This window comes from Perognathus longimembris, chromosome 3 (genome assembly GCF_023159225.1).
Source record: "Perognathus longimembris pacificus isolate PPM17 chromosome 3, ASM2315922v1, whole genome shotgun sequence".
Taxonomy (NCBI): Eukaryota; Metazoa; Chordata; class Mammalia; order Rodentia; family Heteromyidae; genus Perognathus; species Perognathus longimembris.
Window position 1 is genome coordinate 52661335 of NC_063163.1, and position 18227 is coordinate 52679561.

Consider the following 18227-nt stretch of genomic DNA (forward strand, 5'->3'; position numbering starts at 1 on the left):
AGGAATATGGACTTTGTTCTAGGTGCAATTGAAAAGTATTTGGAGTAATGATTATGAGGTTTAGTATGACACAAAGAATACCACACATACCATAATTTTGGAGGTCCTTATGGAAATTATAAACTTAAATAATGCTTTATATATAATACTACTGATATTACAGGAAATATGAAATTATAAACTAACTTTTGTCGGCCACTCTCATTGTCTTTGAAGATATTGATTCTTTATGACGACCAGGAAAATCTTCCCAAGGGTTGTAGTACCTGGTGATCTATGTTTATATTAAATTACTGTTGCTTTCTTTTCTCTTAATCTTATATGTTGAGTGTTGTAGTTGGTAGTATTTCTCTTTTGTTTTGTCTCAGAGTAATCATTCAGGGTTGCATGGTTTGTATTTCTATCAACTGTTTTCACCCTTGGCTATTATTCTTATCCTGTCTTTACCTTTGTCCATATTCGCTCCATTGTTTATTTTTTCACTTTTTATATTATAGATATTTTTGTTAAGTCACCAGGGAAAACAAGGCAGAAATCATTGGAGGAGAAAACCATAAATTGAAACTATTTCAACAATTACAGTAAGTTAAAAACATACTACTGACTTCAAAAGGTTATTTGCTAGGGCTATATAAAAGAGACAGCACTCATGAAACACTGATTTTATGAAAATAAGTAAGTGCCACACAGCTTAAGTATTTATTTAGCCTCCCATATAAGATGAATATGTGGTATAGTGATGAGTTTCTTCTGTCTTTCCTGGCAGATAGACTCTTGAGGGCAAGGGCCACTGTTACCATTGTATTTTCCATACCTACTATGTACTGTGCAGACTTTTGGTCAGTGTTAAATTCATTAATCAGTAAACATAAAGTGCAAAAAATAAGATCACCTGCAATATCAAATTGGATCACAAAAGTGCAATTAATTGAGAGGATACAGTTAATTAAGAGAATTATTTGATCTCACATGAGAACTGCAATAATAATCAGAGGGATTCAAAGTTGTTTACTATTCTTTCTAAATCTAAGATTTAAAAATTATGTGCCTTTAATCGATGATGCAATGACTAAATGGATTTCATATGGGCCTCTAAGAGCCTAACCGAATTGATAGGTCGCATAATGACTGTTTACTGATTATTAACATGACTGGAATTAAATAATAAAGATTTTTTGTATTAGTCATGGCAGTGTACCTGAAGATAAGAAGTTTTTAACTGACCTTTGTGGATGGAAAGACTGAGAATGGCATATTGTGAAAACAGCTAAGAAAAATGAAAGAATGTGAATTTGGTTGGAATGATGGGGCATGGGCCATGGTACCAGGGCAGGCCAGAGCAGATCACAGATCACATGGGCTGGAGATGATGATTGGGTTTCTGGTGACTGGCATGAGGCCAGAGAACACATTGAGAAGCCTAAAGGCAAGATTTAACCAAAGACAATGGAGAGAGCTGAGGTTTCAGTAATACCCAGACTCCATATACTGAGACTGAGTTACTGACCAAAAGACCGTATAGTTTGAAGCCTGTTATGGACAGGGCTGGGCATAACTGTAAATGTGGCTACCATTGGCTTTCTTACATTGCACTTGAACTGGTGGTACAGGAAGATTGGGGAAAAGTGTTGGCACAGGGTTAGGCACATATATCATGGCTGTTGGATATCCTCCAACACTGAGCTTCAGAGCCCATAAGAAGACTGACATAAACCCACGGTGTTTCAGCTCATGTAATTTCAAAAGCATATTTCCAAATCACTATTGCATTTTTTTCTGTCTGCCACTTGCATCTCAAACATTTTCCTACTTGGCAGCCCTACCTTGGCTCACTGCACAGCTGGACTGTTGAGGAGGCTGGAATGTCTGTGAAGGAGTAAAAGAAGCCGCAGACAGATGAAAGCATGCTGAGCCATTCCTGGCTCCCGTAACAGCAGCCCTAGCTTTCTGCCATGTGGATACAGGATTCCATTGAGTGCTAATCTGGGATCATCTGTTTTAAGATTGAAATATACTAAATAGACCTAGCTTTGTTTAGAGATCAATGTCAGATTTTTGACTGTATTTGAGAAGTTTGCAATGAGAAGAAACATCATGGCAAAGGCAAGGCATGACCAGAGCGGGCTTTGACAATGAGCAGAGAGCAGAGGACAAAGAATATATTCTACAAAAGAGGGGTTCTCAAAGAGGGGCCTGCCTCTGTGTGGGCCTGGCTGCTACTTCACTTTGGGATCAAGTACAGTGCTCAACTGTGGGCTCCTCCTAAGCAGTGGCTGTCGTTGATTAATTAAGGGTTCTGGGCTCTATCTTAGCACATCCAGGTCTCAATCTCAATGGGATTTTACACATCCAATGCTTGTATTTCCATTTAGACCTTCCAGAGTCATGAAAAATTAAACAGGATTGGGATGATTGTCGATTTCTCTCTATCTGATTTCTCCAGCACAATTTCTGTGCCACCCCTGGCCTGGCCTGCCCTTCATAGGTGACAGTGGAGAGGATCAAGATATCATTGGCTCAGAGACACACAGTGGCTTTACCCTTGCTACATGTACTAGGACATTATTTCACCTCTGTGGGTCTTAGTTTCCTTTCCTGCAAAATAGAGTACTTTTGAGGACTGCTGTGAAAATTAATTAAAAACTTGGCAGGTACTCACCACTGATAGCTCCTTTGTTTTCTTTCTCCCCCTTCCCTTCTTTTTTGCAGTCTTTAGTTCATCAAGCATCTGTTTATTGCACCCCAGAAATAGTGACTAAACACAAAGTACACATAAAGTGACATGAAACCCCCACTACATATGATAATTTAAAATATGCTCCATAGAAAGAAAGGTAAAAATAAGTGGAAAGTAGAAACTAGTACCACCCATTTCTAAGTGACAGCTCCCAAGTTCCAAGTTCAAATCCCAGTACTAGCATTCACACACACACACACACCCATAGAAATGACATTATATTAGCATAAAACAAGGAATTAGTGACACACTAATGAGAAAATAATCTTGCATATCTACTTTAAATGTTACTTATACTACTTTGGAAACATACACTGACCAGAATATGGTGAGCAGTTGAATTTGTAGATACCATTTGAATCATAAAATTAGACTTTAAGGACCTTGTATATTAATTGAGTTCTCTCTTTCTAGATTCTCTTATGAAAACATTGTGCTTTTCAAACTTCAGGCTTTATTCTAAGTAGCCTTTCTTTTAGTTGGGAATTTAAAAATCTCCCTTTCAACCCTCCAAATTTAAGTTCAATCATTGTTCTTTATTGCCAATCTATAGAAATACAGTTTTATATTGCCTTTGCTTATATGTCAAAGAGCACATATTTATTATCTTATTTGTGATGTTTTCAGAGCAAGAGACTTTCACCATATTTCTTATTATGCAAGAGAAAGGGACAATGAATCGTTTTGTTTTGTTTTTTAGTGACCTGGCTATAATATACCACAGTATAATCTTCTCATAAAGAGTCATTCCATTTAGCCTTTAAAATGAAGGCAAAAAAGCAATGATTGCTAGGTTGGCAATGGAAATGGCCAGTCTCTCTTTAAGTGTTATTCATAGCTATAAAACAACTACACAGTATTTCCTGTCTTTCAGTGTTCTTTACATGGCTTCTTGGAACATGTCCAGTGTTCTCATATTCCATGTCCTCTTCTCTTCCTTTCTTTTCCTATCTTCTATTTTCTACCAGTGATAAAGTGATAACTGCTAAGTGTTTGGCTTTGGATGGAAGGTTTGGGACCAAGTTGCCCCTGTGTTGGTCTACAAAGCCAGAAGTATGAGCACAAAGTAGCCGACAATAATGTCTCGAATAGATAGTACCCAGCTTTGACTGTGAATGTGGCTAACAGACCTTCTAGGTATCCAAACTGTAGTAGAGTGGTAAACTTTTCTATATTCATGCTGTGTTTTAACATACTAAGGGCTAGATCTTACTTCTCTTTCACCTTCTACAAAGGGTGCTGAGAAACAAACCTTCAATTAAACCCCCTCCAACATGAAGTCAAGCAGCAATGGCTCATTCCTATCATCCTAGTTACCCAGGAGGTTGAGATCGTAAGGATCTTGATTTAAACCCAGCTTTGGAAGAAAAAAAAAAGTCCACAGGACTTCCTGTCCAAAATAATTACCAAAAAAGTTGGGCTGAAAACATGACTCTAGTGGTAATACACCAGCTGAACAAGCAACTCCAACAAATGTGAGTCACTGAGTTCAAGATCTAGTACTGGAAAAAAAGTTGTTGTTTTTTTTTTTTTTAAAAAAAAGCTCCAGTCTCATGCCTGTAATCCTAACTAGAGGCTGAAATCTAAGGATAATGGCTCAGAGCCAGCCCCAGTAGAAAAGTCCTTGAGACTCTTATCTCTAGTTACCTAGCAAAAAATGTCAGAAGTACTGGTGTGGCTCAAGTGGTAGAGCACCAGCATTGAGTGGCAAAATCTAAGAGACAGCACCTAGGACCGAAGTCCAAGCCCCAGTACTGGTATTAAAAACAAAAACAACATAAAACAAAGTCCACTCTATGATCCAGAAAAATCTTTCTTTTGTACTTGAATGCAAACCTAAAACCTAGTAGTGCTTGCCTCTTCTTGCACTGTCATAATTTCTAGAACATATATTCTAGACTCAGGCTGACAAAAGTTCCCTCAAGAGAAAGTATTAAAGCTGACCAACATTAATAAGCCCATGGCAACAGAACTGAGGTCCTAACTGAAGTCCTGTTAAACTTCTAATTGAGAGTTTCTCATTATTAGGATTATAAATTCCTGGCTAGGCTCCATTTGAGTTTGAATCAATCAGACATAAAAGCAAGCTGGCCATATGCTTCTTTATCAAAGGACTTTATTCATTTAGCCTCAGGCTTAGAATTTGATAACATGTTTTCTGTAGGTTTTTTTTTCTTTTCACATCAAATAATTTTAAAGAAAAAATATGTGAGGGGGAGCAGAATTCTAACTACTCCCATATGGATATTTGAATATGGCCAAATTGAATTACTTGCCGTTTCCTTAAACACACACTTTGATTTCCAAGACTGCGCACATGTGAGTAAAAGATTCTCTTGCAGAGCCCTCCCCTGCCTCCTGCCTGTTAGAATCCCAGTCTTTTTTCTTTTTCTTATAGCTATCTAAATATCTTCCTCTATCTGGCTTGCTGTCATCAACCCAATCAGAAATAATAATAGAGCTTACCTAGCATTAGGTTTGTGTCTTTCTTGAGACACCTTACATATGCGGTCTTGTATTACAAGCTTCTGCATAACTTCTCTGCTGCTCTATGGCTGGTTGGCAACAGAACCTTTCTCTCTCTCTCTCTCTGTGTGTGTGTGTGTGTGTGTGTGTGTGTTGCAATGATTCCTGAGAGTTTTTACAGGTGATGGGTACTTGAGTAGTTTGCTTCTTGGTGATCAAAAGTGTGAGTAGTAGAAAAAATAAATGGGGAATGGATATCCCTACATTACTGTTAGGGAAAAAAATCCTTGCTCCACACTTAGCCTCATGAAATCTTCTCAGTATGAGCCCTTCAGGTACCACTTCTGAAGGGCAGGAATCTATATTGACATTTATTCTGGGAGGGAAAAACGTAATTGTCTCTAGAACCACTACACTGGATTCGATTCTTGGTGGTTGAACTCAGCTAGTTGTGCTCAGTTCAAGTCAGTTCTTCTTTAAGGTGTTCAGTCCGTCTACCTCCCTATCTGCCTGCAAGCTGCCTTGAAGAAAGTGCAGAAACTTCCCTTAACTTTTACAGTTGGAAGCTTTCCCTCTGCTTACTGGGTTCCTGGAGCCTCTCCCCTTCCCTGCTTTAGCTCTCTTCGCTGCGTTCTGCGCTCGGGCAACCCGTAGCAGGTCCAATACCTGTATTTGCCCAGGAGCCCAGCGTGGCAGGGATCCGGGCTGCGGGAGCTGCAGCTCCGCTGGGGCCTTGGGTGGATGGGAGAAAAAAAAAACTCCCAGCCCGAGTCTGCCGGGTGATTGGCTCCCCGAGGTCACGTGGGGCCCCGGAGGGGGTGGAATTCGGAGTTGTAGCTCTTGGCACTCCCGGTCTTTTTTTTTTTTTTTTTTTTTTTTCAAAATCGCTGGGCTCCGTGGCGCTCTCTCGGGCTCGGTTGCCTTTGACCGAGACTTGCAGGAGATCGCTGGCAGTCGCGGGCAGTCTGAGGGGTGGTGGCCGTAGACAGGCTGCCGAGATGTTGAGTCAGGTGCCCCGGCCCCCAGCTTCAGGCTGCTACTACCTGACTCCCCTGACACCTGAGGGCCAGGAGATGTTCCGGCGGTGGGACCAGACGACCAGACGCTCTCCATACAGGATGAGCCGGATCCTAGCGCGCCATCAGCTAGTAGCCAAAATCCAGCAAGGTGAGTCTGCAGCCAGGACCCCAGGCTGCCCGTCGGCTCTCTTTCTTACTAACCCAGTGTTGAAAGCTCTTGCTCTCACTTTGCAACACACGGATTGCTGTGCCACGCCGCTCCTCGGAACTTTAAAGCAATAATAGTAACAATAGTAATAAGTTCAGGCTTCCGGCTTGAAGCTCACCCCGACAGCACCTAGCTGTCACAGAACTCCCTAACGAAGTGCATCCAACGCCTCCCCGTATGACAGGGCATCGTTAATTCCCCAAACTTAATGTGTGTCTATAGAACCAACGAGAAAGGTTTACTCTGTGTACTTATTCTCTCTCTCTCTCTCTCTCTCTCTCTCTCTCTCTCTCTCTCTCTCTCTCTCTCTCACTCATTCAGATCACATTCAGAACTTGAACACTTGCTTGTTCAGAGAGGGGCTGGCCACTCATGTCCGCCCTGCCCAGTTTTAACACCAGCCTCAGTGAAGAAGGGAAAATAAGAATTGTATGAGGGCCATGGGTGCTGACAGCAGCAACCACCTTTTCCTTCCTGCCTTCCTGTGTGTTGATGTCCGTCGTTGCCGCCGACTTGATATTGTTTTTCTGGTACAGGATCAATGTGTCTGTCTGTTCACTTCAAAACAAATTCCTGTGACATGTACACAGAAGTACTAGCCGGCTAAAGCCAAAGGGGCAGCCTGTTCAAGCTGCTAGACTTTGCTGTTTTTATTTTCAGAAAACCAGCCCAGAAGCAGGGACATTACTAAAACTTATTATTCTCCCCAAACAGCTTACACCAATCCTTAGAGGGTAGGTCCTGAGAAGGTAAAAGACAAACATCCATCCATAAGAAGCCCCTGACTGAAGGCCATTTAAAAGATACAGACACCCAATTAATCACACACACACACACACACACACACACACACACACACACACACACACACACCCCTTCCTGGACCAAAGGGGGAAAAAAGACCCTAAATTATTACATTGGTGCTTATAAGTGCATCAGGGATTTCAAGAGCCACTGTCAAAAATACAGTTTCCAATTGAATAAATGAGCGTTAATATTACATTGAATTTTAGAGAGGAAGTTAAGGTTTGTAATCGCAAAAAAATCTTATTGGAATGTTTCCAAAAGGAACAATATGTATTCTAGTGAGCAGCATTTGATGAGATTGTTTCCTTGGAAATTGGGGTTTGTTTGTAAAGGTTCAGGAACTGGTTATGTGTGAAGGATACTGGTCCTACTTACCGGTCTGAATTCAGGAAGGATATTATGTCATTCCATAAACTCTGTGTTCGGGTCTGGATTGAATAGAAACAAAAGTATTTCCCTGTTGCTTGATTTAAAAATACATTAGGCTGAGAATAAGAACCAGCTCCATTTTAGTTTCAGAAGTTTTTACAATGGACTTTATCGGGTGCCATCACCTTTCTGGACTGAGGGGTATAGTGAATGGTTTGATGATGATCTGTCATCTGCAGTCCATAAGAGTATATGGCATTTAAAACAAAAATGGATGAAACTAGTAGAGATTTCTTTGTATACCTCTTAGATGCATTTACCATAACTTATTTTATAAAAATGATTTATATTCTTTGGGGGGGTGGGAGTTATTTTTCCAAGACTAGGAGTTCTTTTTGTTTGTTTGTTTCTTGCCAGTCCTGGGGCTTGGACTCAGGGGCTGAGCACTGTCCCTGGCTTCTTTTTGCTCAAGGCTAGCACTCTACCACTTAAGCCACAACGCCACCTCTGGCCGTTTTCTATATATGTGTTGCTGGGGAATCAAACCCAGGGCTTATATGACGCAAGCACTCTTGCCACTAAGCCATATTTCCAGCCCAAGACTAGGAGTTCTAAACACATACTTTATTGCTAAAAGTTCAGTATCACATGGGCACTCTAAGTCTATGGTGCATTTTCCTAATTAGAAACTTTAAGGGTTTCTGCCTTTGTATGCTAGGCAACAGAAATGTTTGAAGCCAGTGAATGTCAAAAAAAATTAAAAGTGACAGTTAATATCACTGGAAAGCATGATAGAATTCCAAAAATGTTGTGTTCAGAAATAATTATTTGTGAATTTCATAAAACTACTTAGTAAGACTGGGAGAGCAGGTACAAAATAATTTCACTGGGTTTTCCATATTAATTGACCTGTTTGCTATCACAGTAGAAAACAGTGATTGTGAATTTACAGTATATCAGGCATCGATGTGAGAGCTCCCTATGAATTTTGATTTTTTTCCCTACAAATTCTATACTTAGGTCCTACTGTTGTACCCCTTGTGGAAATGAGAAAAGAGTGGCACATGAAGTTAAGTAACTTGTCTAACCCATATACAATATGAACTGGGATTTGAATACAGCTCTATGGCCAATGGCCTGTTATTCTGTTTTTAGTTCTTCAGCTTTTAGAATAAAAACTGAACTATTGAAGTTATGATTGAATTCTGAATTGTGTAATATGCCCAAGAACCTTTAGCCTTTTCTACAGCAATGAACTGTATTACAAAATCAGAATTGGCCATTTATGATGAGATGTCCAGTTTAGGTTTTATTTCTGTGCTGTGGGTTCCACTCTCCCTGAATACTTGGTACCCTGTAGTACAGAAGGGCAAGTTATTTTACTAGCAATTTTAATCATTCAAATAAAGTTTTTCAAGTGCCTACTAAATTAATAAAAGTATTATTTTGCTAGTTTACCTACTAGTGTCTTGAAATGACAGCCACATGTGGAAAATTGTTTTGCATTTCTCTGCTTTTGATCTTTCAAAGCAGACTTAGTATTATATAAATACAGTTTGGGGCATCGTTGCTTATAATTTCTCATGGCTGGTGAGAGCCGTGCACGCAGGAGTCAGTTGCTCCCTACTGACCTCATTAGAGTGAGATAATCATTGAAAAGCATGGACATGATTCAAGCACAGATATACTCATGGAGAGGAAAACAAGGAGGAAATAAAGGAACTTTTCATGATACATAGGATCAGAATTCATTACCAGGATGAATCTCAACTCGCTCATCTTAAGGTACACTCTGAAATGTACATATACAGTTGCCTTAGCCATTTTTGTTGTTGCTCCGGCATTGTTGAATCCAATAAAAAGAGAAGAGATGTTTAAAACAGAGTGCTATGTTGAAGAGTGAATGTGGCTGTATTGAAGAGTGATGTCATGCTGCCCTTCACCCAACCCTCACATTTTTGCCTGAGTCAATAGGGAAATTGTTGTGGAGAGAATAGAAATAATGATGATCCTTCTTTCCTTCACTGGCAGGCACTTGGGAGAGTGATGAGGAAGGATACTGAGTGGGGGAGGAGGAGCATGTCAGGCCATGGGAAAAGAGAATTTGATTTTTTTCCATTTTTAAATTATGGTATAATACATATAATATTAAATTTATGATCCTAACCATGTTTCAGTGCATTGTTCGATAGTATTAAATATCTTCACTATTTGTGCTTTGGAGCCATCAGTACCATCTGTCTACTGATTCTTTCTATCTTGCAGAATTGAAGCGCTAAACCTATTAAACACAGAATCCTTACACTTATTGCCTCTGAGCTCCTGGAAGCTACCAATCCACTTTATAGCTTTATGAATTTAACTATTCCGGACACATAGTATAAGTGGAATCATAAAGTAGTTGTACTTTTGCAACAGGCTTATGTCACTTAATATAATATCTTGAGGCCTATCTCTGTTATAACATTTTGATAGCATTTACTTTTTTTAAGGTTCAATAGTACTCAGTTGAATAGCTATACTAAGTTTCTATATTGTATACTTTTTAATTTTTTTTTTTTTTTTGGCCAGTTCTGGGGCTTGGCCTCAGGGCCTGAGCACTGTCCTTGGCTTCTTTTTGCTCAAGGCTAACACTCTACCTCGTGAGCCACAGCACCACTTCCGCTTTTTTTATGTGGTGCTGAGGAATTGAACCCAGGGCATTGTGTATGCAAGGCAAGCACTCTACCACTAAGCCACATTCCCAGCCCTAAATTTCTATTTTTATACTATTTGCTCTAGTGGGTATCAAGTGGGAGAATTAGATTTGTGTGTTGCTATTTGAAAGGCATGAATTCTCTGATATAAGAGCATCAAATGTAATGTTTACACCCTTACCTCCCATTTGGAAAATCCAAATCTAAGCAGATACATAAATGTGATTCATTTCACTTTTGAGGGACTTGATCACATAGTTAAACTTACTTAATTTTTAAAAATCTTAGAAAACAGAATGATATGGCAGGAATAGCAGCGCTGAAGCCCACAGACATAGGAAAGGTGAGATCTGGCTAGAGATCTGGCTCTCTTTAGACATTCCCTTATTCTTTACTGTGTTGTTCCAGAACTTTCCAGGACTTCCATTTCTTCTTGAGAAAACAAAATAGGTGGTTACACAGATGTTCTGGTTCTCTTTTGGTAAGATTTCCTCTGAAGTTAAGTCAGTAGCTTGTAAATGAAAGTATAAAGTTCAGAGAAACTTAAATCTAACTTAATAAAGCCTATATAAGGGAAGCACAGAAGCTCTATTACATGTAGTCAGCCCGTGGTTTCTAAGTTTTTTTCAGTTTGTCAAAGAAATGGTAGAGTGAAAGTCAGGTTTTTTTCCCACCCATGTTGTTAACACATTATGTGACTTAGGGGAGAAGAACGCAATTTCTTTGGAACTTCTTTCATAAAATGAGGGAATTTGGATTGATCTAGCTCTAGAGTCCTCATCATCTCTGAAATTCTAGGATTCTGTGTTCACAGCTATTGCTTAAGAGAAAGGCAATTCTTATTTACATTTTTTTCTTATGGTGTCATTCAACTTTACCTGGACATGCTTTCTGATATTTGCATAACACTCTTATTGTTCATGTAATAGGAATGTGAGGAAGTCCAGTTTTAGGGCCTATTTCACTGTCAATACTATTATAATTAAAAAGAGACTTGTAGAAACTTTATTTTCTCCTGGTCTAAGACTGGAGAGGAAAGTAGTTGTGATGCTCAATCCAGTCAGCCGTGAGGTGGGAAGGGCCTGGAGAATGTGTGTTTGTGGCGCACTCACCATATTATGTCCTGTCTTCTTGATGTAAACCCACAGACAGAGAATGTCACTACTAGGGAAAGTAATGAAAGTTGGATTATCTCATATACTCTTTTATCTGAAACAAGCTTTAAATAGAGACAGCCACTGAATTGAAATAAAGTGGAATAAGCTACTTTTTAAAAATGTTCCCAGCATTGCATTGCAAATGGGAATGAATGACATATTCTCCCTCATTACTCTGTCAAATGGCATGTTTGGAATTTGCCCAACCTAAGTGGTGAGCATTGCCCATTCTTGATGAGACCCCCGGCCAACTGGGTGGTGTCAGTCTAAATTAAACTATCACTTGTTCATATGGTATTTCCCTATCTCTATGTTTAGTACTTTCTTACTTAACTATTTTCAAAACAAGAGGGTAAATCCAGTGGCAACACAGAGAGCAGGCTGAGAATGCATCTGTCATATATTGCTCAACTTCTTAAAAAAAGTGTGTGTTGTTAGGAGGGGTCAACTGTCATAAATTCACATTTTATGAATCAGAGCCTGTTTCTATTTAGTACCAATGACCGAAAAGCCTATACAGAAAGGACACTGTTTTAACCAAGCTTACGGGAAAATAAATCAAGTCAATGAACTTTGAGTAACATTTTAAAAATTATTGCATAGTAAAAAATTCTGAGCAGTCATGAGATGAGTTATAGAAAGAAGTTAGCAGAAGTTTTCATATAAACATGAAAAATTTGACTTTTTTTTACTTTAACCAAACTGCGGGTTCAGTAGTCCCATGTTACTGTTTTTATTAGCTCTGATTACATAAACACACATCCCAGATGCAAGCAGTTGCCAAATTTGGACTTTGGGACATTACTTTAAGGGAATGGAGATTTGTTTTCTCATATATTTCCCTCTATCACCTGTGCTTTAATGCTTAATAATATCGGGGCAAAAGTCAGTTCTCAAGATTCCTTATTTCCTTGGAAACTTAATCATGGACAAAGATAAAAGCACTAAAAAATAAATCAACACCACCCATAATCAATTGATGATCCTAAACATTCAAAAGAAAGAAAATGAAAATTCATTTAGCAAACCCATTGTGTAAAGAGGAATAGATAACTAGAGGCTTTAATGTAGGTAGGTTATAAATGATGATACATCTATTTCTGCCTAGCACTAGTCGTGAGAATGCACTGGAGGGACTACCAGAAAATATACACGAAGGAGGTAGGCAAGCTCAATCATAAACTTTACACCAGATATTTTAATAAAATGAAGATCAGATAAAAATTCTGCCCCCTTTGCCCAGAGGCAATTAGAATACAAATTAAACCTAAGGAAAAGAATCCTGTATTAATTTATGTGAAAGGATTTGAGGTGCTTTATAAAAGGACATATAACTCATAATAAATCTGAAGAGAAGAAAAATGTCAGATAGTTTAGGAGACAAAATAAATAGAATTAGGAAAATACGTTGACATAAAGGTACAAGGCAATGAATAGTTAATGGAAATGGGCTACAAGTCAACCTTGACATTTCCTAATCTAGGCAAAGAAGAAAACCTGCTGAAGGGAAGATTGTCCGTAAATTCTAACATTGCCACAGCTTTCCCTGGAGCTTGGTGTTTGGGAGAATTTTCTCCCAAGAACCTGAGAAATAAGAGTAATCGCATAAAGGGAACACTATAAAGTATGGTGGCTGGTGTTTCTAGCTATTGTTACAATGACTTGAATAGTGAGTTCACTTGATTTTTCTTACAATACCTGGCCATAGAAGCAAGAACACTACAACACATAATACTTCAGTAAAAATTAGTTGAAGGCAGAGTGACTAGGTAAGGAGGTTGACTGAAGCAATCGTCCCATCCTCTGTCTTAATCTAGAAATAGCATGGAGATCATCTAGAAGCCATTGTTTAAAGTCTATTTCATGGAACACTAGTCCTATTGGTTGAAAATTCCAAGGAGAAAATATTTCTGTGGTTAAGTAATTTGGGAAATGTCACATCCTTTTCCCCTTTTTGGAAATTCACACTTAAGAAAGGCTCTGAGAAATCCTGAAGAAAGTAGTTTAAGTTTGTTTAAAATGTTCTATTTCCTGTGAAGCCACTTCTCACCAGATACCAGGAAGTGCCATCTTGCAAAATCCTGGGGATCAGGTTTGGAAATGTTGATCGAGGACAGCACCCAGGGCTATGGTTTGTTTCTCTAATACTCTTTGAATAAGTTCCTACCGTGTATTAGGCAGTAAATGGGCTGAAATTGTATTTTACAGAGCTCAATTGCAACTTTTCTATGCTCTTAGTGATGGACAAGTCTATGTATATTAAAACCAACTAGGTAAATACAAGACATTAGATGTATATATGCACACACTCAAGGTCTGTGCTTGTTTGGCAGGTGCTCTATTGCTTGAACCACACCCATACTTCAGCCTTTTTGCTTTAGTTGTTGGGTTTTGTTTTGTTTTTGTTTTTGTTTTAGATAGGGTGGTATTTTTTTTTTTTTGGCGGGAGGGGGGCAGGACTTTGGATCTTGATCCTATCACCTACACCTCCTACATAGGTATATTTACAGATGTTTCCAACTATGACCTGTTTGGGGGGGTTTTCTTTGAGATGGGCTCTCAATAACTTTTGATTATCTGTACAATAGCTATCTTTTTATGAAAACTAACAAGGAAATAAAGATTTTAGCTAGATTAGGCAACCTCAGTGTGTGTGTATATATATATATGTGTGTGTGTGTATATATACATATATAGGTCATATTTTTATATATGATATATATGTATACATATGGCAGAAATTTGAAGGAGTCTAATAATTAGGAACTATTAATTAGTACTCTTGAGCTGGAGAAAAGAAATGACTGCTTTCTAGATCTGGATTAATCTACTCTATAATATAGTTGAAATCCTGGTTGAGTTCCAAAGGGGTATAATAAACTTGTAGTTAATTCAAGGATAGTCCCTGACTATTGGAAACTGGAGGCCTCGCTCAGGAAAGAAATTGGAAAGCCTTTAGAGTTTCAAACTCTCCTTAATGGTTGATGAACTGGACTTGTTGAAGCTCAGGCAAGTATAGGTGGCTCAGTATAAGCTGTGTAAGCCATCCGGTTGTATAAGCAATTTAGCAATTCCCAGGAAGCTTGTAAACATAGTTGTAAGGTAGTTTTCCACTTGCTAGTATTTGCACTATGAATGGTGATTTTTTAGATAATTCATAAAATATTAAAAAGAAACTACCACAGGATGTGAAAGAGCTTAGCTATATTCCATGTAGCGCCAAGCCAGTACTCACACAAAAATGATATAATCTACGGCAGGAGAAATTACCCTGAAACTTTACATACTAACATTTGAAAGGTTATAACTTCATTTTTGAAAAGCTTAGAATCTGAACAAATGTAAGTGGAGAACTTAGAAAATAGCTACAGAATATACTAATATGCTAATGTTATTAGATAAAACAAAACCATAGAAATAACTCCGAAGTTTCTGAACAAATGATTTCCCTCACAAGAATCCTGATAATTTCATCTGAGGGAAGCAGAGATGATTAAAACACAAAATGATTTGTGTTAGTTTGTCTTTCTAATAGTCTGATAAAACACAAGGGTAAAACTGTACAGAGAGACTGTACTGGATGGTGACAATCACCAAGTACCTGATTTACATGTCAGTATTAGTGCTGAATTAGATATTCTCTTCCTGCATGCCAACTATCTCCATCCTTGTTCATTTTGAAGGTCATACATATGGATACAAGAGCCTTTGATTGGCATTTACTCTGTGTAAGCAAATAGTAACTTTTCAATACACTTATATTCAGCAGATGACACCAAAGGACTGGAAATAAGTATATATTTTCATAAAATCATATTTTTCTCTAGGGGCTTAACTATTCTGAAATTATGTATAATATTTGAAATTACTGTGAGAAGTCAGAAATATTCAAAGATCTTTTGTTAATGATATCCCAATCACTTCCAGCCAAATAAGACTAGAGTTTTTCAGAGGTATTTAAAGGCTCTTACCCTGTAATCCTAACTAATGGAGAGGCAGAGAGATTAGGAGGATTGCATCTTGAAACCAACCAACTAGTTTGAAATCAATAATATAAGCTAGGTGTGAAGGCGCTCCTCGGTAATTCCAGCTGAGTAGAAGACTGAGTTTGGGTGGGGCACAATTCATCCAAGCCCAAGCAAAAAGTTAATGAGGTCCCATTTCAACCAAAAATTCTGGGTATGAGAGATATGTACCTCTCATCTCAGCTACAGGAGAAGTGTAAATATGAAGATCTCAGTCCAGGCTAGCACATGGGGGTGAGGGATTATCTACAAAATAACCTGAGCTCAACGGGCTGGAAGCTCTAGTGATAGATTGCCTACCTAACAAGCATAAAGTTCTGAATTCAAACCCCAGTACTGCCAAACTAATAATTATTTTTTTAAAAAAAGGACCCTCCCAGACATTTTGAAGAATACAATATATTTTCCCCAAATGCATGTTTCACAAAAGACAACGAAATCTATTCCAAGCCCCTCTTGAGTGGACTTACATTAAACCACGTGCTGTATATAACAGACTCTTGGTTATCAGACCACCTTGTTTCCACCACTGATAAATCTGCCTGTGAATCTCCTTGAAAATGTGGATCCTCATCATTTTACCATTCAATGCCACCTGTTACATTTTCAGGTTGAAGACAAGTAAATCTGATTAAATGTTTATATTAATGGCTTTCTTAAAGAAAGAGAGGAAAACAACTGGGCAAGCAGGAAAAGAAATCAGTCTTGCTGGATGTCTTAAAGACTGCAAAGGACAAACAGTACAAGAAATGTATCCAATGCCCAACGTATGATACTGTAACCTCTCTGTACGTCAGTTTGATAATAAAAATTTGAGAAAAAAAAAAAGACTGCAAAGGAATCCTCTTGTGTTCCATCCCAACACTGGGTGTAATACAATTCTGCCCTTAAGTTTTTAAACATATTATCTATCACTGACCAGAGAATCAGATGCACCATACTTACCTGGAATACTCATGATTCATGCCTTCCTGTGACAGTCTTCCAGCAATTATTCTGTTGGCCTGATATTGAAACTAATATTGCTTTTACAGGCAAATAATTAAAACCTATTAATTGCATTTCAAGAAATGCTTTCTTCCCATTTACAAATAGCCCTATAGGATCAAGAATGGACTTGAGAAATAAATCTATTCAACTCGAACTCTAAATGTTCCCTATCTACAATTTGGAATCCTGGAGTTATTCAGCTTGAATTTGATGTCAAGTCCTACATCTTCTCAGCATCCTAATAACAATAACTTGGTCCAAATGGTTCACGGTAGAGAAATGGTATCAAGTCTAAGTTATTAAAAGGATTACATGAGAGGAGATGATGCACACAGAATACAGTGTCTCGCACACAGAAAATGCCTAACATAAGAATAAGCCAAATAAACATCCACTTGTATGAGATCTTTCCACATGTCAAAGGAAGAGTAAACTATGAACTCTATACCATACTTACAAAGACAGACAAACATAATGCCACATTTCTGTATGTCCACCACAAACTTTGAAACAAGTTTTTGTTTTGTTTTATCATAAACTGTAAAGATAACCATTGCCTTTCTCAGTTGTGGTTTCCTGTGGGTAGCAGTTACCCTTTCCCAGGTACCCTGAACTGGACTGAATTGGTGGGTATAGACCAAATTTCACTTTCTGTAGATGAATTAAAACCTATCATTCTATAGAACAGACAGTTCTATAGAGAGTGTCCCTGATTCTAGGATTCACTTGATAGTTTCTGAAGTTTAAGGACTTATAAGGACAAGGCTGAGTAAAAGACTGGAAATTTTGTGGAAAAGATGTAGGAACAAAGCTCAAGGGAACTAATCATCATTAACCATTGATACTATCAATGTGACATTTAGATTTAAATTGTAGTTACTTAATGATTGAATGCCAATCCTCTCTCTCTCTCTTTCTCTCTCTCTCTCTCTCTGTGTGTGTGTGTGTGTGTGTGTGTGTGTGTGTGTGCATATGTGTATGTGTGTGCGTGCCAATACTGGGGTTTGAATTCAAAGCCTTGCAGTCTTGCTTAGCTTTTTCACTAAAGATGTGACACTGTACCACTTGAGTCTTGGCTCCACTTCCAGCTTTTTCCTGACTAATTGGAGCTAAGAGTCTCAGATTTGTCTGCCCAGGCTGGCTTCAAATCTTGATCCTCAGATCTTAGCTGCCTGAGCAGCTAGGATTACAGACATGAGCCACTGGTGCCTAGTTTTGAATGACAATCTTTTAAAAGCCATTCAAACTCTGTGAGTGCCCTTCCTCCAGGGATGGCTGCACATGCACTAGGGGAAGCCACCCGACCTGGATGAGAGGTGACCTTCGATGAATCACCTGAGCCTTCTGGACCTAAATGTCCTCTTCCATAAAGTGAATCATAAACAGATTCATCTGTAACTGATGTTCCGGAAAGAAAGCAGCACACAAGCTAGTGCTACATTAGTCATGGAAAATAACTTCGAAATTATGGAACATGGTAATGGTACTAATGGGCTGTATTAGTTTGCTAGGATAACAAAATTAGTTTGCTACCATAACAAAATGCCACAGACTGGGTGACCTAGAAAACAGGAATTCATCTCTCACTGTCTGGAAGCTAGAAATCTGAAGACCAGGTGCTGACAGAGTCGCTTCCTTCCAAGCCTGATGATGTGTGTGTACCTGGGTTCTAATTTTTGTCTTATAAGAGCACAGTCATATCAGACTAGAGTCTGCCTACATCCCCTTATATTGTGTTTATCGCTTCTTTAAA

At 38.5% G+C, this 18227-nt stretch overlaps 1 protein-coding gene across 2 annotated transcripts in view; it reads left to right on the plus strand.

Annotated features, from left to right (window-relative positions):
• Positions 1–18227, plus strand: part of Stard13 (StAR related lipid transfer domain containing 13) — a 237366-nt gene that overhangs the window by 44444 nt on the left and 174695 nt on the right. Inside the window, exon 1 of one of the 2 annotated variants that reach the window (XM_048341521.1) lies at positions 6062–6370. The exons of the other annotated variant lie outside the window; for it this stretch is intronic. Within the exon in view, the coding sequence (XP_048197478.1) occupies positions 6202–6370 (169 nt within the window). The 5' untranslated portion in view covers positions 6062–6201. Of the gene's footprint in view, positions 1–6061; positions 6371–18227 lie in introns of those variants that run through there. 2 annotated transcript variants of the gene reach the window in all.